This window comes from Blennius ocellaris, assembly GCF_963422515.1.
Source record: "Blennius ocellaris genome assembly, chromosome: 14".
Classification (NCBI taxonomy): domain Eukaryota; kingdom Metazoa; phylum Chordata; class Actinopteri; order Blenniiformes; family Blenniidae; genus Blennius; species Blennius ocellaris.
The window spans coordinates 3397559-3419141 of NC_137663.1; the positions used below are offsets into that span (position 1 = coordinate 3397559).

The 21583-nt window shown below is 46.5% G+C and overlaps 1 protein-coding gene across 1 annotated transcript in view; it reads left to right on the forward strand.

Annotated features, from left to right (window-relative positions):
- Nucleotides 1-21583, forward strand: part of ncf1 (neutrophil cytosolic factor 1) — a 72594-nt gene that overhangs the window by 31943 nt on the left and 19068 nt on the right. The window contains exons 6-8 of the mRNA XM_080509283.1: nt 461-583; nt 4303-4410; nt 15701-15818. Of these exons, the coding sequence (XP_080365409.1) occupies nt 461-583; nt 4303-4410; nt 15701-15818 (349 nt within the window). The remainder of the gene's footprint in view (nt 1-460; nt 584-4302; nt 4411-15700; nt 15819-21583) is intronic.

Consider the following 21583-nt stretch of genomic DNA (forward strand, 5'->3'; position numbering starts at 1 on the left):
AACATCGATTCCACTGTGGAGTTTTCCTAAATCTCCACAGTGGAGATTTAGGAAAACTAAAGGGGGAGGGGGGGATAGATTGAGAGTTTCATCACAATTAGTTCTCTTTCAAGAGTCCGGTTGGCTATCACAACATCTTGCTTCTCTCACTACTTTGGTTTGTTATTTTGTGCTCTGATGTTTGTTTGTCAGCTCTGTAATCTTGTTAGCCTTTAGTCTGCCTCTCCCGCCATCATCACCAGTGAATAACGTATCCTATTAACTTGAACCACATTTCTGCTTCCTCTACTTTTGTTTATATTGTGAAGAATTCAGTACTACTTGATCTTTGGATTATGTGTACATAATTATTCCTTTTTTAAATGTTTCATATGATGTATTTATTCAGTACTTGTAAATCTGATCTGCCCTGTCTGTCAACGCAAGTCTCTCAGTCTGATCTGTGACATTTTCCTTTCAGAGATTTCGGCTCCAATCATACTGGACACCTACAGAGTGATTGCAGACTTCGAGAAGACGTCCAAACATGAGATCAACCTGCGGACGGATGACCTGGTTGAGATTGTAGAGAAAAACCCAAACGGTGAGCAGAGTTTGAAATAGAAGACAAACGAAGGAAACATTCAAGTTTACATCTGCAAGTCTTTTAAATTTTATTTTCACTATAATCAGGACAGTAATTTTAACAGTAGCTTTCTTGCTAAAGGCATGTTATGTGTGCCATTTATCTAAAACTGATAATGCTGGCATTGCTATCAAGAGGACTTCCCGTCAACAGTTTGAAGATATAGGAACAGGTGGTGGTGAGAATTGGTGATGGGACAGCCACTTGATTCAGAACACACGGGCGCCTCAGGGCTGTATCCTCATCCAGTCCTCCTCATACTCTATACACACACCACTGTTCTGTCCTCCACTCCGCTACCCTGGCCATCAAGTTGGCAGAGGATGCCACTGGGGTGGACCTCATTAAGGAAAATGATGAGAACCAGTACAGAGAGGAGATCCATCACTTGACCTGGTGGTGTTCAGACAACAACCTCGTGCCTGTGTTGTATCTGGCACTGTATAAATAAAGTTCAATTCAATTGTAGAATTCAATTGTAGATCTTAGAAGGTCACACTCTTCTTCACATACGGGGGAGGCAGTGTAGAGAATATCAAGTTCCAGGGCTGACATATCACATCTGACCTGATGGTAGTAGTACAGTGGCATGCAAACACAGGAAGCAAAGGCGAGGCTGTACGGCCGGCCTGCTAGCACGGCTCAAGAAACAACCATTCAAGTTGCTGCTTCCAAGCATCTTCCACCAGGTCCATTGCAAACAAAATGAATGAACTGAGGCACCAGATTGCCACAAACTATTGGTCCAATCATGCCCACATTTGATCCACGCCAAATTGCATACAGAGATAACAGTTCGACAGAAGACCCTTTCAAATCAAATCAAATCAAACTTTATTTATAGAGCACTTTTCTTACAGATATACATGCAACTTAAAGTGCTTCACAAAGGTACAGGACCTGGTGGGACAGACGGTGTGAGCTCCTTCTGGACCACTAACACCAGGGAGACAGTCAAGGAGGCTCAAAGGTGTCTCTACTTTCTGAGGATCCCCAGGAAGAGCAACTTAAAGAGCGAACTGCTGACTGTCTCCTACCACTGCTCTATTGAAAGTCTCATCAAACTGCATCTCTGAGTGATTCTCTAGCTTCACCGTAGAAAACCTCAAAGCCATTCAGATGGTCATTAAAACTGCCAAGAAAACCATTGGGAAACCCTCTCTCCCCCTGGAAGACCGCTTCAGAACCCTATCCACTCATGTAAGACCACTCCAGAACCCTCTCATCCCCTGGAGACCCTCTTCAGAACTCTCTCCCCTCATGTAAGACTGCTTCAGAACCCTCTCCCCCCCTGGAGGACCCCTTCAGAACTTTCTCCCCTCTCCCCCATCCCCTCATGTAGGACCTCTTCAGAAGCCTCTCCCCTCACGGAGGACCTCTTCAAAACTTTCTCCCCTCTCCCCTCATGTAGGACCACTTCAGAAGCCTCTCCCCTCACGGAGGTCCACTTCAGAACCCTCTCTCCCCATTGATTACCTCTTCAGAACCCTTTCCACTCCCTGGAGGACCTATTCAAAACCCTCTCTACGGCTCTCGGTGAAGGCGGACGCTTCTCTCTTCTCTCCTCTCCGCCTCGTCTTCTCCCCCTACTGCAGTGCTTCTCAAATGGTGGGGCGCGCCCCCCTGGGGGGGCGTGGTGGGGTGTCAGGGGGGGCGCGAGGCGGGCGCAACTTTCAGTATTAGTGTCTTTATTCATGCTTGAACAATAAAAAAAGGGCCTCCAGCCACTAGGTGGCAGCAGTGCTCAAACTAATCAACAGTTGCCTGTTCAACCAGTAGAGAAGAAGAAGTACTACACATGAACACCGGTGTACAGAGCTGGCGGAGGAGGAGGAGGAGAAGTTTCTGACAGGAGTGAAAAGAAAAAAGGATGAGGCATCAGAGGAAAAGAAAACAGGTGACAGTAAACATAAAGCTAGTAAGAGCAGGAGATATGACGATGCCTACGTCGCCCTTGGGTTTACCGTGAACACGTCGGAAACGAGGAAACACCCGTTTGTGTTTTATGCCTAAAAACTCTGGCAGCGGAGCATGAAACCAAATAAATGAAGACGGCACCTGGAGACCATACACCATACACCTGGAGACCATACACCTGTTATGTCAGTAAGCCACTGGAGTTTTTTCATCGTAAACTCCATGAGTATCGCCAACAAGCCGGTCATTTTGTCAGCGCGGCATCAGTAAACAAAAAAGCACTGTTAGCCTCTTACAAAGTTGCCCACCACATCGCAAGGTGCATAAAACCTCACACCATAGCAGATTTATTTTGATAATCAGGCGATTGTATACAGAATGCTGGTGCCAGCAACTCATACAGTGGTTTATACAGATAAATAAATAAATATTATCAAGTTCTCAATGGTAGTACAATTCGGGGGGGGGGCCTGAAAAAAATTCTGTCCTCTAGGGGGGGCGTGACAGAAAATAATTGAGAACCACTGCCCTACTGTATCATGTCAGATCTAACACGAGCATCTCTTCACTCCCCATCAGAATTTAACCAGAACCATGGAATTGATCAGCTGGTCTCTCAATGCGATCAACCAAATTTTTACGACAACAACGATCAGGCAAAGGAGAGCCTGCATGTCCCGATGGGACGTTTGCAGCATGATACATGCTGGATCCCTGGGGTTCCTGGAGGTCCCTGTGTTTGGCCATTCTTTCTATGGAGGATGTGGAGGACCTCTACATGTTGGGATTAATGATAGCAGGTATGCCGCTGATTGGAGCTGGAGGCTTTCTGATCTATCGTAAAGTTGAGAAGACACGGGCAGCAGCATTGGGAAGGCTGCCTATCGTCACTGAGGGATTGTGACGAGCTTTGAATGCTCAGACTCATGTGATAAATGAACTCAAGACATGATTCTTGTAAGTTTATGCGAAATTGGAACCATCTTGGAGAAAGTAAAAAAAAAGTCGTCTGGAAAAGCTAAAAATTCGGCCACAATTGGAGCAGCATGAAGACCAGAGACATTCAAGGTCGACAGATAAAGCTGAATCGCCTGAACGAAAACAAATCTAATCTACATTTCGGACTCCCAGACACCCAGTCGCTGAGGCTGTGTTTTGTCTTCAACTCTCCTGGATGTGAGTGTGGAACGAAGCCCCCCCCCCCCCACCCTCCTCTCCCTCCCCTTCCCTGATACTTTGGCCCACTGGAATTCACCAGTACCTTTCACCGCCTTTCCTGCGCCCCCCTCCCCAACTCCAAGCAGGGCTGAAAAACTAGCCTTCAGATATCCTAAGTGCTGTCTCTCTATTGTTGTGTTCTGTCTGTGTTGATGCTAAATGTGCCTGAGGTGAATTTTTTTCCAATTATGGGTCCTCCCTCTGCCTCCCTCCCCCCGCTGGGGCAAGGTTGGCCCCTGCTGCCATGCTCCGGGTCTGCCTCGCTCCTAGACCTGGAGGGGTGGGGGACAGTGGGGCTCCGGGTTTGGATGGACAGCTGATTGGAGGTGACCCCCAGGGCCGTTAATATGGGAGATGGTCCGGGGGTGTTTATGTGTCAGGTCTGTGTATGTGTGTGTGGGTATGTGGGGGGATTTGAGTGTGTGTGTGTGTGTGTGTGTGTGTGTGTGTGTGTGTGTGTGGGTATTGTGTGTAGGTATTGTGTGTAAATACACAATGTCTTCACAGCCACTGTGGACATAATGAAGTGTGGCTGTGTCCAGGTTGGTGGTTCTGTCAGTGTGAGTCAAAGCGAGGTTGGGTTCCTGCGTCGTACCTGGAACCTCTGGACGGGCCGGAGGAGGCAGAGGATGCTGAGCCAGACTATGAAGGTGAACCAAACCACAACAATGTCTTACCAAACCAACTAATACTAAGACATGATAAAGTTAGCCAATATTACTGTGTTTAGTCATTTTTTTTAAATTGTCCTTTTATTGAACTTCATAACAAACATTCTGCAAACAACTGGCAAACAATGATTTTTTTCTTTCATAGAAATGTCATGCACACTCATGTTTATGCATATGCAATACTGAAATGCTTCACCACTCCAACATACATCATCGAATAAATCTAACCAAAAACTATCCATATCTATATTTACCCATGAACGAAGTATGTCTAACATACGCCAAATTCTTGGTTTAATGAACAAATGATGTACCGCTGTCACAGAATTTTTTTTATAAAACAACACACTTTAACTTCTGTAGTGAAATATAGTGGGAAATTATCCAATTTCACATTTTTTCTAAAAAAACATTTGCTCTCAGAGCTACCATCAGCTGTGAGTGCAGTGTGCAGAGTAATTGTGTATTAACAGTGAGGCGAGCACTGCGGAAGAATTGCTCTGAGTCAAGATTCTTTTCTGCCAGCTGATCACCAGAGGCTTTTATTTTGACATGATCATATACAACTGGAACTTCATAACAGGATGACACTCCACACAACACTTTTCTCAGTCATGGTTGCACACCAACATCCAACAAACCAAACTAAACGAAATAATGAACTATCTGAACCGAGGAACAAAAACACAACACAAGCACAAATCAACACACACAACAACCCCAACAATAACCCTCAATAACCTCCGGCAACACATAACCTGAACTCCCATCATGCCCTGCAGCGACCAACTCCGTGATGCTACAATACTCTTCACCACTAGATGGCAGCACAGAACGTTGCTGGTGAAATGAAAGTTAACAGACGTCAGTGTGGTTAATCTCCACCTCCTGCTACCATCTTGTATCAAAGTACTGTGTCAGTGACAGTGATGGAGGAGTTTTTGAAAAGGAAGAATGTTTCCAGGATATCAGCTCTGTGTTCATCCATCAGGTCCAGGTTTCACACTGAGGGAGTCAAAATAAATAAAAGAAATTGGGAAATACTTTTTTCTGTATTTATTTGATTCTTGTTGACAAAACATTGATGAGAATGACTTTATATTGTTAATATAGGCTACAGAGTTTCACATTTCAACATTTTGGGGTGGTGGTGTGCCTCCAGATGTTTCCAAAGAAAAAAAGTGTGCCTCGGCTCAAAAAAGGTTGAAAAACACTGAACTAGAGGGTTTTACACACATCCGATAAAGTCAAATCTAATTGGTTTAATATATTCAATCCAGTTTTTCCATCTTTTTAAAAAGTTTTTCTCTTCCAGTTTCACAGAAAAAGTTAACTTTCCCATCACATACATATATGTCATGTATGACATCAACCCAATCTTCAACATTAGGAACCTCTGTCTTCAACCATTTCCTGGTAATCACCGTTTTACTTGCTATGAGCATAATTCTAAAGATGTATTTATCCCCATATCCTCTAAGGGCTTTATCCAATTTTCCAAAATACAAAACCTCGAACATGAGAGGAAGATCGACCTTTAACACCTTGTGCATACATTTTTTTAAGCTCTCGCCAATAGATGCCAAAGGAGGGACAGTCCTAGAACAGGTGGATTATCTGCTTTCTCAGCTCCACACTGCCTCCAAAAGTTTGTATTTTGATATTACATTTGTGCTGGTGTTCTGAAATAGCTTGAGGTGTTATGCCATCCATGTTCCCTCCAAGATAAAGAACAGGTCGTTCTCTACTGCTGCTTGTTGATCTCTTCCCATTCATCCACTCTTAGAATAATATTTGCCTTCCTCTCCTACCTTTCTTTTATATACACTGTGTTACCTTTCTGGCTTCCCGCTCCGAACCGTAGTTGGGAGCGCGCCAATACTCCTCGGCTCGTAGTGGTAACTTTCGTCCAGTGGTCCGGGTCAACACGCTGAAGAACCAGTCAACGAGGCGGTGACTTAGTAGATGAACTCGGCCTTTATTCTCGTCTCAATATTGTATAATATTGTAATATAACTAACAGGTACTGTGTGTTTCCCTCCAACAAAACCACGCTGCTCACTGTTTACCTTTTCTGACGACCCACAATACACCGCACTCACGTCACATCACAATAGGTTTTTCCCACCTTGGCCACCAGGGGGGGATTGCAACACTACCCCCGCTCTGGAGGATGATCAAAACATTAACATTCCTCCAGCATCATGGTACAGTACACAAGAAGGATATGCACATCACCCACAGTTGCCAAAGTCTTTGACATCCTTTAGCGAAAAGTGAAAATAAGGGGGCAGCAACCATAAAACATCAATTTAGGCATATTGCATATTCCTCCCACCAGTACACATAAACACACATCTCAACGTAACACTTACACCATCAAACTGTGCAGTCCCGAACAGGTCCATTCTGTGATCACATGAATTAATTCTTTCACACCCTGCGCTGTAGCATGTTAGCAGTAACATGTCCGGATGCTATAACAAAGCTACAAGGCTATTATCATGAAACTACACATTCAACCATACAATGTCAAGATACATTAGTAATAATACAACTTTGGAACTCTTTTGTCTACAAAAGGTAGGAACTTTTTTTTATTTTTTTTTTTACAATGCTGGAAGTCTTTTGGGTTTTACAATGCTGGAACCCTTTTGGTTTTCACAATGCAGGAACTCTTTTTTTTTCTTCTGAGGAGGGCAGCGATCCGCCTACACCCAAACTCGGGCACGTGTGCTCAGTGATCAATCCAGTCACCAAACCTGACAGGGGCTCTGCGGACCCTCCGGGGTCGACGCAAAGGAGTGGAGTTCAAAACTGGACGAGCAGCTTGGATTCCTGTCTGGTCCAGTGAAAACTCAGCAGGCTGGCCAGAAAACGGCCCACTACTTGGTGAAGTTGTCGACGATGGTGATGAGGAAAAGAGACCTTGGATGGCTTCCACTGCGGGGTCCTCCGTCTCTGGGGCTGTGTCCCAAATGTCGAGGGAACTGATGTCGATGTCTGAAGAGCCGGGGCCAGGCACCGGGGTTGGGGCCTCTACCGGTGCCTGCATTTCGACCTCCTTAAAGACCCAGCCATTGTCCAACACTGTCCTGGAGTGATGAGCTTTGAGCTTATCATGATGAACGACTTTCATCTTCGTTCTCGGACCCCGTTTAATCCGGTAAACCAAATCGTCCAGTACACCCACGACGAAGTACGGCCCCTCATAGGAAGGCAGGAACTTGTGCACTTTGTTTTTCACTCTTTTTGTGCCTTTGACCAGGAACCAAACGGCGTCCCCGACCTGGTATTGGACTCTGCAAACATTTTTATCATACTGGCGTTTAGCGCGTTCGATAGATTTTCCAAGCGCCATGCGTGCCAACTGATGAGATAATTCCAGTCGTTCCCTAAGCAGCACAACATAGGATGGAGGGGTAGGTGCATTGTCTCCATCAGGCGGCAACCCGGTAACCAGATCCACCGGCTCTGTGACTTCCCGTCCGAACAGCATCATATTAGGCGTCAGTCCCGTGGAGCTGTGTTTGGTGGCACGGTAAGCCATGAGCGCATATGGAGTCATAATGTCCCAGTCCCAGTGACATCGTTCTGCAGTGGTGGCTATGGTTTTCTGTAAGGTGGCGTTGAAGCGTTCCACTTGGCCGTCTGACTGTGGACGAAATGGCGTGGTACGTGTCTTATCGATTCCCAGTAGCTCACACATTCCCTGGAACACAGCTGACTCGAAGTTAGTTCCCTGGCCACTGTGAAGGCACCGTGTCGCCCCGTAACGACACACCCACTCGGCAACAATCTTTTCAGCTACTGTTATTGCTTTCTCATCCGGGACAGGGTAAGCCTCCACCCATTTGCTAAAATAGTCCTGTACCACTATAATATAGCGGTTGCGACATTCGGTTTCGTTTAACGGTACCATTAAGTCGACTGCGATCCGTTCAAAGGGGGCACCAACTCGCACAGTGCCCATGGCGGCTTGAGGTGTTTTCTTCGGGCGGGCTTTTTCGGCACAGCTGGTACAGGTGCGGCACCACAGCGCTACATCGTCCCTCAAGTTGTACCAGTAGTACCTTGCTTTCAGATGTGCAAAGGTTCTTTCTCCTCCAAAGTGGCCACTGACTGGACCATCATGCAGTTGTTCTGTAACTGAAGCACGATACACTTGAGGCTGCAGGATCTGGGGATAGAACACCTTTCCATCTGTGCAATAAAACTTCCTGAGCAAAACTCCATCTTTCAGATACAACCTCTTCCACTGTGACCAATAGGCTTTTGTGGCAGGGCTGTACGGTGCTACATCAGCCCAGGGTGGCCTGCAACCGCCCTCATCCATCCACTTCTTCACTGGTGCTATATCCTGATCCGCTTCTTGGGCACTGATTAATTGCTCCTGGGTCCAGCCACCAAACAAGTTAGTTGGGGCCGGTTCACTCACCCTCTAGATACTTGGACAAGACAGATAATCAGCTTTGTCATTACAACAGGTGTCCACTACCCCCACTGGAGAAAACGTAGGCTCAACAATGCTTTCATCGGGCACTACTACCCCCACTAGAGGTTGCTCTGCAGGACCTGGTCCGACATCCTCTCCAACCTGATTTCCAGCCATGTTACACTGGATCCCTTTATCCTGAAACTGGTTACTGAGGTTAGGCTCCGGCATTTTGCAGGGGCAGAGCGTTGGGCAGGGCCTCCTGGAAAGCGCGTTGGCATTCTGATGGTGTCCCCCTGGACGATGAATCACCTGAAAATTGTACTCCACCAGTTTCTCGAGCCAAAGAGCGAGCTGGCCCTGGGGCTCCCGCAACCGAGTCAACCAGCGCAGGCTGCTGTGGTAGGTCCTTATGACGAATGATCTCCCTAGCAGGTACTGTCGGAAGTGAGAAGTGAACTCAACGGCTGCCAGTAATTCTCGTCGGGTGGTGCAGTAGTTTTGCTCCGTGGTTGACAGCCTTCTGCTCCCATAAGCCAACACCCTCTCCTCACCTTCCTGTACTTGGGAGAGGACTGCTCCGATACCATAATCACTGGCATACGTGTCAAGAAGCAACTCACCACTGTCGAGCGGATAGCCCAGCACGGGAGCTGACGTCAACCGATCTTTCAGTTGTTGGAACGCCCGCTGGCATTCATTTGTCCAGTTAAAACGTGCGTACTTCTTAGTGAGTTTGTGCAGTGGCTTTGCAACTGCGGCGAAATCTCTGACAAAACGTCGATAGTACGAAGCCAGGCCGACGAATTGACGTACTTCGGAGACGTTCCGCGGTGTGGGCCACTCTGTCACTTGTTGGATCTTCTGGGGGTCAGAGGCGACACCTTCGGCAGACACGACGTGCCCCAGGTAGGAAACTCGCTCTCGGAACAGGCAACATTTGGAAGGTTTAAGTTTCAAATTGGCCGAGCGTAGCCTGTTAAATACCTCACTGAGCCGCTCCACCATTTCAGTGCCATCTCGCCCCAGGACAATGATGTCATCGAGGTACACCAGACAGGTTTCCCACTGTAGCCCAGCCAGGACGCGGTCCATGAGCCTCTGGAATGTGGCCAGCGCATTGCACAGTCCAAAAGGCATCACATTCCATTCGAACAGGCCCTTGCGGGCACAGAAAGCAGCTGCTTTTCGGGCTCTCGGCATCATCTCCACCTGCCAGTACCCGGATGTTAAATCCAGCGTGCTGAAATACCTGGCAGCAGACGGTGTATCCAAGGTGTCCTGGATGCGGGGCAGTGGATAAGCATCCTTTATTGTTCTTTCATTCAAGGGCCAGCAGTCGACACATAGCCGTGACGTCTGGTCTTTCTTCCTCACCATAGCGATTGGTGCAGCCCAGCTGCTGTTGTTGGGTTGGGCCACATCAGTGTCCAGGCTCTGCTGCAGCTGTTGGTCTGCTGCAGCCTGCTTGTCTCTAGCCATCCTGCATGGTTGTTGTTTCACAGGCGGACCAGGGGTTGTGAGGATGTCGTGCTGCACGAGGCTAGTGCGGCCCAGGTCAGTAGGCCCCGTGGAGAAGACGTCGCCGTATGTACGTAGCAGGCGGGCCAACATCTCGTGGTCATCCTGGTGCAGATTAGCACAGCTCTCGTTATACAGCACCTGCAGATGGTTGGGTACAGAAACAGAAACAGAGTCAATAGGTTCGGGGCCCAATTGGGCCATTGGTGGTTGGGACTCCACTTTTTCCAATACCGTAGCTGGCTGCAGGATCCCTGCGACGGCGCCCCTCTTCAAAGTAACAGGTAAGGTGCCAGGGTTGAAGACTCTGATGGGGATGTTTGTGGACCGCTGCGCCTGTACGATGATGTGAGCCACCAGGACATGGTGCCTTTCGATGAAACCTCTGGTCGGTGTCAGCATGAGGTCTCCATCAGCAGCACGGCGAAGGCGGGCGGTGCCTGGAACTACATAGTCACACCCCGACTCCAACACAGTAGTGCGGGCCACCCTAACGATGTGCACCTGAGGCTGACCACTTGGGTTAAACCGAGGTATCTTTTCTCCGAGGAGTGTGATTTCATGCCGACCATAGTCCAGATGGGCGTTTGTCTGCCGTGAGAAATGATGCCCCAGGATGACCTCTGTGCTTGCTGCTATGTCTGCCATGATGAAGTTCACAGTTGGAGTTCGGCTCCCTACTTGGACTGGTAGATGAGCCTCCCCCAGTACCGCCAAACCACCAGGCCCAAGGCCCTGCAGGACCTGTGCAACAGATGGTTCAACCGGGGGCCTGAACTCTGTGGGAATGGCGTTAAAAAGATGGAGGGGTAATACATTCCTTCGAGCACCGGAGTCAAGCAGGGCACACATTTCCTGTCCAAATACTGATATTTTAACATTCATATCATCCTCTTGGTTCACCGTACAGGTGACCACGGTACCTGCATCAGTGGCCGGATGTTTATTTATGGTCTGAGCCTGCTGCCTGGGACGGCGGGGAAAAAGGCAGTTTCTCTGCATATGCCCTAGACCTGAACAGTTGTGGCATTGGATATCTTCCATACGCATTTTTACATTGCCATCTTTCTTCTGGCGCCATGGCTGATTATATCTTGGCGTCCTCTCTGGCGAGTCGATGGCCCAAACAGCTACCCCCACCGGCTCCCCACAAGCTGGTTTGCTGCTGTTCTCACGTACTGTGGCAGCCCTGGCCCTCTGATGGGTAAAACCCTGTTGGCGAGGCTGCATAAAGTGTGTAACCATCCTCGCGGTCTTGGGTTTTTATGGATGATAGCTCCTGCTGCACCAGTCAGGCTGAACCTTAGCTGCACCGCCATTGTTGCCTCTGACCATTAGTTTGCCGTTGCACAGCTTTCAAACCGATGAATAAAGTCCCTCCAGGAGCCAGTCCCATCAAAATAACCGGGCTTTAAAATTGGGATTCTCTCTCTGGAGTCATAATATTCGTCATCACTAGCATCTATTAATTCAACACATGGAGTTGAGAGCGACGACCGGATACATGGTGCCGACCTGGGCCTCCTCGCTGCCGACTGGCTGCATTGATAAGAGTCACAACGTGGGGCATAGTCATTATCATCATCATTTATAACTCCACAACATTCCACGGTTGGGGGCATGCAGGGTGTAAACGGTGAGGCCATGAACGAGGGATGCAATGATTGAGACGAGGCAAAAGGATTCTGGGCTGAGCAGTGTGCAGGGGTAGATGTATTAGCAAGCTGGTTAGCGGCATGCAGGGCAAACGGTTGAACAGGGCGATTTGATAGCCCGTAAGGTGAAACTGCGGCTGGACGAGCTGCTGCACTGTTTGGACAGTCACATATTTGCTGAGGGGAATGCAGCTGCTCACCCTCTGCATTACATCGTGGTTCCACAGGCGTTAGGAATGGGTTAGTAGGCCCTGATGGCGGTGGCGTGGGGGGAAAAACTGGGTCAAACGCCGGCATCCGGCCATGCATTATCACTACGTCTCCGCCCAGCGTTAGCTCCATGCTAGTGGCGAAAGGGTTAGTGGCGCGGCTATAATGGCCACTCATGCAATTAACTGAGTCCATATTAGTGTCTCTTGCTTCCATCAGGAATGGGTTCTTACTCACGTTTGGGGTTTCCATCACAGCAGTCTTCTTAATCCGAGTGCTAGCAATAGCGATAGCTCGAACTTTGGCTCCGAGCACCGGCCGCCTGCTTACGGCCGTCCGAAGTACTCTTCCCCGCTTTTATTCTGGCTTAAGTCTTTGTTTAAATCCTGGACGAGCCCCTAGTGTTACCTTTCTGGCTTCCCGCTCCGAACCGTAGTTGGGAGCGCCAATACTCCTCGGCTCGTAGTGGTAACTTTCGTCCAGTGGTCCGGGTCAACACGCTGAAGAACCAGTCAGCGAGGCGGTGACTTAGTAGATGAACTCGGCCTTTATTCTCGTCTCAATATTGTATAATATTGTAATATAACTAACAGGTACTGTGTGTTTCCCTCCAACAAAACCACGCTGCTCACTGTTTACCTTTTCTGACGACCCACAATACACCGCACTCACGTCACATCACAATAGGTTTTTCCCACCTTGGCCACCAGGATTGTGCTGCGCTCATACATCTAAAATTCCCAGTTTAGACATCAAGCTATTTATTTTCTTACAAATTGCACTTTTTTGTATTACACCTCCAGAAGAATCTAGCTGTGGATTTTGTCTTTGGTTCAGATCTCCTCCAGTGATCACAGTACTCTCTGCTTCTAATGTCATTAAATCACACAACTGTCTGTAAAAGATCCAATCTGATTCCAGAGGAGCATAAATATTAATGAAAGTTACAACCTCACCCTCTAATTTACCCTTTGCCAAAATATACCTACCCTCTTTATCTCCTATTACTTTAATTTTTTTTCAAATTTAATTTCCCCTGAAATTAAAATGGCCACTCCTCTCCGATGCCCTTATTTGTATGAGGCTGAAAATACTTAGAACCACGGCTATAACCATTTCTTTTCAATTGTGCATGTTCCTTTTCCACTAAGTAGGTCTCCTATAGTCATACCACTCCAACTCATTTTTTCATCTTTAGTATTTTACCCCTCATAATTGGGTTGAGTACTCCATTTACATTGAAGAATGCTACTGTAATACTATTTTTTTTATCTAATTGTTCTGTGTTCTTCACATCTTGTTCCTCTCTCATACTGCCTTTGAATTTTCCCCTTTTGCTCCAGAAACAAATATTAAACAATATAAAAGTAAAGTTTGGCTTTAACAGCCTTGAACAAAAAAAAGAAACGGGCTTCCTGAAGTGAGGTCTGTTTGTAGACCTCTGAGCTCTAATGTTTAGTCCACTGTGAGGGATATCCTTTGGTCCTGAGGAGCAAGGGGCCTTCACTGCTAGGACTAGCATTGTCCATATGTTCTTCACAGCTTCAAGTGCTATCCTGATTTCCAAATTATATGAAATTCCATATATCTTTTAATTTTTTTAAATTAAAGACCACCAAATAACTCAGTCTAATAAGTATAAATGTAAATAAAATCACTCGGTTCTCAGCTTGAGTTACCTAGGAATTTACCTGGAAACAGTCACATTTTCAAGTTATACAGTTCCACTGGATTTCTTGTCCTGGCTCCCCCTGAAGGCCTGCATTTTCTGTTTATCTACCGGTGTTTGTCTCCGTTGGCCCACGTCGGTCCCCTGCATCTACATCCTCCATCTGATTTGCTCCGTCCAGGTCTCTGCTGACCTCACCACTGGCACCTGGGAACCATGGGTTGCCATATCCTTCGTTGCTTGCTCAGCCTTCATAAAGTCAGTCATACAGTCTCGCCGGAAAAGGTGTTTGAAACCGGATGTTTTTCTCTCTCAGTACCTTTTTTGCCTCGAGTATCCTTTGAGTTTCTTTAAAACCTCAGCCGCAATAATCATGGTCCAGAAACACTTTCCTCTTCTCGTACATGAAGCCTTTTTTCTGCCAAGCAATCTTGATAAGTTCCTCCTTTGCTTCTGAAGCTTTGTAGCTTCATCATGATGGACCACGGGGAAGCGTCCTTCAGAGGCTGAGACCAGAGCCCGGTGGGCTCTCTCAATCCTCAGCTCAAATGAAGGGGGTAACTCCAGCTTCTCCCGGAGGAGACGCTCCACAAAAACCACAATCAATGTGTTTCCCTCTGCTCCTTCCTTTACCCATGTATGTTCTCCCTCCTCACTCGGCCCTCCAGTTCCGTGATTCTGATCTCTGTCTGTTTATGAAGCTCCAGGAGCCCCAGCGTAGATTCCTCCAGGTTCTGGGTGCATTCCTCTGACTCCAGAATCCGTATTTCTACATAATCAATCCTTGTGTTGGTCTTCTTTATATCATCTCTCATTATTTTTCAGATTTTCAAAGTTCTAGCAGGGAAATTCCCTAATCTCTCACAGGATTGTTTCCAGGTCCGTCATATTTTCAGCCGGTAGTCGTGTTGTTTTTTCCTAATTACTCGGTCGCGCCACTCAGTTAGCTTTAGCCACAACACCCGTTGGCTCCATTAGCTGCTCCGGCTCTGAAGCTTGCTCAGCTAACTCACATGCTTGCTGTGGTGGCTCATTGTTGTCCTCCAATGTCAAATCTACGTCTTTCATTGACTTTCTACTTTTTCCTCTGCTCTTACTCATCGCCCCTAATTACAATATCTCACCACTAAATGTATAGGTTAATGGGGCTTCTTAAATATTGTAGTCGGGGAGCTGTAGTTTTATACTGTTGCCATTTTGGAATGGGCCAGAAGTCTCCCTTGTTCAGTAATTTTTTTTTTAAACCTCCAAATGGCACTATGCTGCAGAGTTACTCACCCCCTGAAGTTACAAGGGAAACTTGACTCACACAGCACAAGAGCCAATCCTCTGATCTGCTCCTGATACCTGTCCAAAACAACTCATTCAATAATAGTATGCCTGTATAATATATAGTATGCATTATGCCTGTAAAATTACAGCTTAAAGCAACATTAAACAGTTAAGTCCTTTAATTAGTAGTGACACTAGCACCATATGTCACATGGTTCTGCAGCTCTGAAGCCAACTCTAGCTTCTAATAACAGAAGCAACAATAACTAACCTCCTCTGATCTCCTCACATTTGGAGAACATCTGTGAACAGCTCAGTGGAACATTATTGGATCTTTATATGTTCTCCATTGTTAACCAGCAGCCACACACCCTCCACTCACTGCGTGCTGGGTTGGCACCTCCTGCAGGTCACATGAGACTGAACACACAGGGGTTATTAAAGAATAATTTGTAACGTGTTTATGTATCTTTGGTTGTGTGTTGACATTGTTGTCTGTCCTCACAGGAGAGCTTCACGTCACCGTTCAGTCCTACAAAGCTGAGCATGAAGACGAGATGAGCCTGGAGCTGGGTCAGACTGTGGAGGTCATCCACAAGCTGCTGGATGGCTGGTGGGTGGTCCGGTAGGTTCCACTCACTGTTTTTCCCACAGACATGAATCAATCTGAAGTGGAAGGTTGAATGAGACTCCTGTGAGAACATGATATTAACTTCTCACTGAAAAAGAAGACCTTTGCACACCTGCACACAATGTTGAGTGTTTCCATCTGGGAACTATGGGGTGGGCCTGCTTGTGAACATTGGGAGTTTGTGTTGGGGATGGGTTGTGGTATCGGGTCAACCACACTGGCGTGGGTGGGGCCAGAATGCACATCTCCTTTTGATTTACCACGAACCAGAATGAAAAACCATCTATCATCATTGATGTTATTTAACAACATCCCGGGTCTGTAATGAGGTACCCACTATGCCTCGTGCCACTGATACGCAGTCTTTCATCTGTATAGTGGTAAAACTTCAGTAAAACCTATCGCACACACTTCCTACGCCTGCTCCATCAGACTTTCTGTCTCTCAGCTGTCTGACAGATGGCTCAGTCCACTGTGTGTAGAGGGGCACTGTTGCATAGTTGTGTTTATACACTGCTCAAACAAATAGAGGGAACACCTAATCAACACATCCTCGATCTCAATTAATGAAATATTGCAGTTAAAAGTTTATATTCAATATATAGTAGAGTGCATTGAGTACAAAATAAGATAAAAATGATCAATGTGAATCAAAATGATTATCCCATGGAGGTCTGGATTTGGAATCCTATCAAAATAGGATTCACATTGCAGGCTGATCCAACGTCAGGTAAAATTACTCAAGACCAATCAGAGTGAGGCTCAGTAGTGGGTGTGGCCTCCACCTGCCTGTATGACCTCCCTACAATACCTGGGCATGCTTCTGATGAGGGGGAGGTTTTCCTGAGGGACGGCCTCCAAGTCTGGGATCAAAGCATCAGTAACTCCTGGACAGTCTGTGTAGCAGACATGGAACCAGACATGATGTCCACATGTCCTCCATCAGACTGAGGTCTATTTCAGCAATCCACTTCTACTCCCTACTTTCTTTACTTTTGTCCGGAAATGGTCTTAAAAATGTTCATCTTAATGTACGGCACTTAGTACCAAAAATGGATTTGGTCAGAATTTGGGTGAAATCAACAAGCGCAGATGTTCTTTTGATTTCAGAAACTTGGCTTACTAAGTCTATTACAAACAAAGACAATAACATCCTTGGGTGCAATGTTTACCACACCGATAGGCCAAAAAAAGGTGGGGGTGTAGCTATTTATGTTAAAGCTAGATTTAATGCTTCAATTATTCTGGAGTCTTTTGTTTGTGATCAGTTGAAAGAATTCCTCTATTCAAATGAAATTCTCTCGAAATATCAATCAGGTTTCAGAAAGAATTTCATAAAAATTTCAGAAAAAAGCACAGTTCTATCACTGCTACTATGAAGGTGATAAATTATATTATTGTCGCACTTGATAGTGCTTCACTATTTATTGATCTGTCAAAGGCTTTTGACACTGTAGACCATGCCATTTTAAAACACAGGCTACTCCTCATTGGACTGTCAGATCATGCAGTTGCTTGGTTTTAAAATTATTTAGAAAACAGGACCCAGTGTATTAAATATGAGGACCTTTGTTCTTAATTTGTTGCTATACAAGGGGGCACAAGGGGGTGCCTCAGGGATATATTGTGGGGTCCCTCTTATTTATCTTGTACATCAATTATGTAGAACAACATTCCACCGATGCGAATGTGGATTTTTATGCTGATGATACAATTATATATTGCTTTCGATCATCCCCTGATTAGGCTGTTAATGCCCTGAAGAAGGCTTTTGTTGTTGTGCAGCATTCACTAATTCACCTAAGACTGGTTCTCAATGCAGACAAGAAAAAGCTAATGCTGTTTTCTAATCATAAGAAGAAGCATCAAACTCTCCTGGAAGTGTCCACTCTTGAAGGGAAATATATTAGAACTGGTACATGAATAGAAATATCTTGGTTTCTTAATTGATGACTCCTTCACATTTAGGCCTTTCATTGATAAACTGGTGAAGAAATTGAAACTTAAATTGGATTTCTTCTTCTGTAATACGGTATGTTTCTCTTTTGATGTTAAAAAAATGCATTGTCTCTGTCACATTTTTATCTGTGCTAGATTTTGGTTTTATATGAATTCAGCTGTTTCATATCTTCAGAATGCCGAGTCTGTTTACCATGCTGCTCTGAGGTTCATCACAAACTGTAGAGCACGCACACAACTGTGACCTGTACTCTTGGGTGGGATGACCTTCTTTGTCCACTAGGACACAATGTCATTGGTGTACTTTTATTTACAAGGCTCTTCTTGAACTCCATCCTCCTTACATCTGCACATTGATTACACAGAGAAGTACAGACTCTTATGCACTGAGATCCAATGATCAGCTCTTGTTCTCTGTACCTTTTGCCCGCACAGAGCTGGGGGAAAAAGCCTTTCTCTATGCAGCTCCCTGTGCTACATGCTACAAAGAGACTGGAGTTTTTATCCTTACATGTTTTTAAATCTAAACTAAGAGCATTTGAGACTGCCTCAGCTAATTGTAACTGTCCTATTTGATGTCTACCCAGGCATTTTAATGTTTTACGTAATGGTCAATAGAATTCTATGTGTAACTTTGCTGCCTCTTGGCCAGGACTCCCTTGGAAAAGAGGTTTTTTATCTCAATGGGATTTTTCCTGGTTAAATAAAGGTTAAAATAAAAATATTACAGATTAAAAAACTTTTGGAGCTCTGGCAGCTCCTCCTGTTCCTTCTTGCACAAAGGAGGAGGTCACAGTCCTGAGGCTTGTTACCCTCATACCCCCCCCACCTCTCCTGGTATCCTGGCCTGTGTCCTGGTAGGTCCTCCATGCTCTGGACACTGTGCTGGGAGACACAGTAGACTTTCTTGCCACAGATCATTGATGATCCATCTTTGATGAGCTGCGCAACCTGAGCACCTTGTGTTGGTTGTAGACACGCCTTCTACTCCTCTCGGACTGAGAACACGAACAACGTTTTAATGTCACCAGAACATCAGCCAGGAACCAGGGGGGTATTCCAGAAAGGAGGTTCAACAACCTCTGAGTTTCTCCCTGAACTCTGAGTCGACTGACTCTGAGAGGAAATTCTGAGTTTCCAGTTCCAGAACAGCTGATCTGAATCAGTTTAGTTCTGAGTATGTGAAACTTGAGTTAAGCGCCTGAACAACCACAGTGAAACACTTCATCAATGGAGCCCCGACATCACCAGTCGCTATAGCAACAGACCAAAAACCCAGTTATTCTGCTGTAAAAGTCCTGGCGCTGCAGCAGCAGAGGAGACAACTCAGAGAAAACTGCATCTATGCATATGTTTGAAAGCATTCCTCCACTGACTTAACATTTAATTTAAGATTGCAGACAGGTAGAAATAATAAGTCAGTCTAAAATCTGAATTTTATTTACGTGCAGTTCAACAGGAGGAAGGACGCTTGGAAGCAGCTAAAACTTAAATATAAAATCATCTTTCAGAATAAAAAGGTGCATATGTATATATGCTCTGATTGTACCTCATATTGTTACTATATATATATATATATATATATATATATATATATATATATATATATATATATATATATATAAAAATTCCCCTCTCGCCCTCCTGTTTTTCTATTCCAAGCTGCGGTCCTCTACCAGAGGCCTGGGAGCTTGAGGGTCCTGGTCCTCTACCAGAGGCCTGGGAGCTTGAGGGTCCTGGTCCTCTACCAGAGGCCTGGGAGCTTGAGGGTCCTGGTCCTCTACCAGAGGCCTGGGAGCTTGAGGGTCCTGGTCCTCTACCAGAGGCCTGGGAGCTTGAGGGTCCTGGTCCTCTACCAGAGGCCTGGGAGCTTGAGGGTCCTGCACAGTATCTTTGCTGTTCCAAGTACTGCACTTTTCTGGACTGAGATGTCCGAGGTTGTTCCAGGGATCTGCTGTAGCCACTCCTCCAGTTTGGGGGTTACTGCCCCGAGTGCTCCGATTACCACGGGCACTACTGTCACCTTCACCTTCCAAGCCCTCTCCAGCTCCTCTCTGAGCCCTTGGTATTTCTCCAGTTTCTCATGTTCCTTCTTTCTGATGTTCCCATCACTTGGTATTGCTACATCCACCACCACAGCGTTCCTCTGCCCTTTATCAACCACCACGATGTCTGGTTTGTTCGCGATTACCATCCTGTCTGTCTGTATCTGGAAGTCCCACAGGATCTTGGCTCGGTCATTCTCCACCACCTTTGGGGGGGTCTCCCACTGTGACCTTGGGGTTTCCAGACCATACTCCGCACAGATGTTTCGGTACACTATGCCAGCCACTTGGTTATGACGTTCCATGTATGCTTTCCCCGCCAGCATCTTGCACCCTGCAGTTATGTGCTGGATTGTCTCAGGTGCCTCTTTGCACAGTCTACACCTTGGGTCTTGTCTGGTGTGGTAGATCTGGGCTTCTATGGCTCTGGTGCTCAGAGCCTGCTCCTGTGCAGCCAGGATGAGGGCCTCTGTGCTGTCCTGTAGGCCAGCCCTCTCTAGCCATTGGTAGGACTTCTTGAGATCAGCCACTTCAGTTATGTTCCGGTGGTACATCCCATGTAGGGGCTTGTCCTCCCATGATGGTCCCTCTTCCAGCACCTCTTCATCTCGCCATTGTCTGAGACATTCGTTGAGTATGTCATCCGTTGGAGCCCTGTCCTTGATGTACGTACGGAGCTTGGATGTTTCATCCTGGATAGTGGCTCTCACGCTCACTAGTTCTCGGCCTCCTTCCTTACGGCTAGCATACAGTCTCAACGTGCTGGATTTGGGATGGAACCCACCATGCATGGTAAGGAGCTTTCGTGTCTTAACATCCGTGGTCTGTATCTCTTCCTTTGGCCACCTTATTATACCCGCAGGGTACCTGATCACTGGCAGGGCGTAGCTGTTTATTGCCCTGGACTTGTTCTTGCCATTGAGCTGGCTTCTTAGGACTTGCCTCACTCGCTGGAGGTATTTGGCCGTTGCCGCTTTCCTTGTTGCCTGTTCAAGGTTGCCATTTGCCTGTGGTATTCCCAGGTACTTGTAACTGTCCTCAATGTCTGCTATTGTTCCTTCTGGGAGTGAGACCCCTTCAGTGTGGACTACCTTGCCTCGCTTTGTTACCATCCTACTACATTTCTCAAGCCTGAATGACATCCCAATGTCATTGCTGTAGATCCTGGTGGTGTGGATCAGGGAGTCTATGTCCCGTTCACTCTTGGCGTACAGCTTGATGTCATCCATGTAGAGGAGGTGACTGATCGTGGCCCCGTTCTTGAGGCGGTATCCGTAGCCAGTCTTGTTGATTATTTGGCTTAGGGGGTTCAGACCTATGCAGAACAGCAGTGGGGACAGCGCGACACCTTGGTATATGCCACATTTGATGGACACTTGTGCAAGTGGCTTACCATTGGCCTCGAGGGTGGTTTTCCACAACCTCATCGAGTTTGCAACGAACACTCTTAGAGTCCTGTTGATGTTGTACAGCTCCAAGCATTCAGTGATCCATGTGTGTGGCATTGAGTCGTAGGCTTTCTTGTAATCAATCCAGGCACTGCACAGGTTGGTATTACGGGACCTGCAGTCTTGGGCGACTTGGGCGACTCTTGGTTCTGTCAACTAGGAGCTGGTGTTTGGCTCTTCTGGTATCTCTACCAATGCCCTTCTGTGCTTTGCTCATGTATTGATCCATGTGCCCGCTCATCTTAGCCGCGATGATGCCTGATATGAGCTTCCATGTTGTGGAGAGGCAGGTTATTGCACCTTTGGT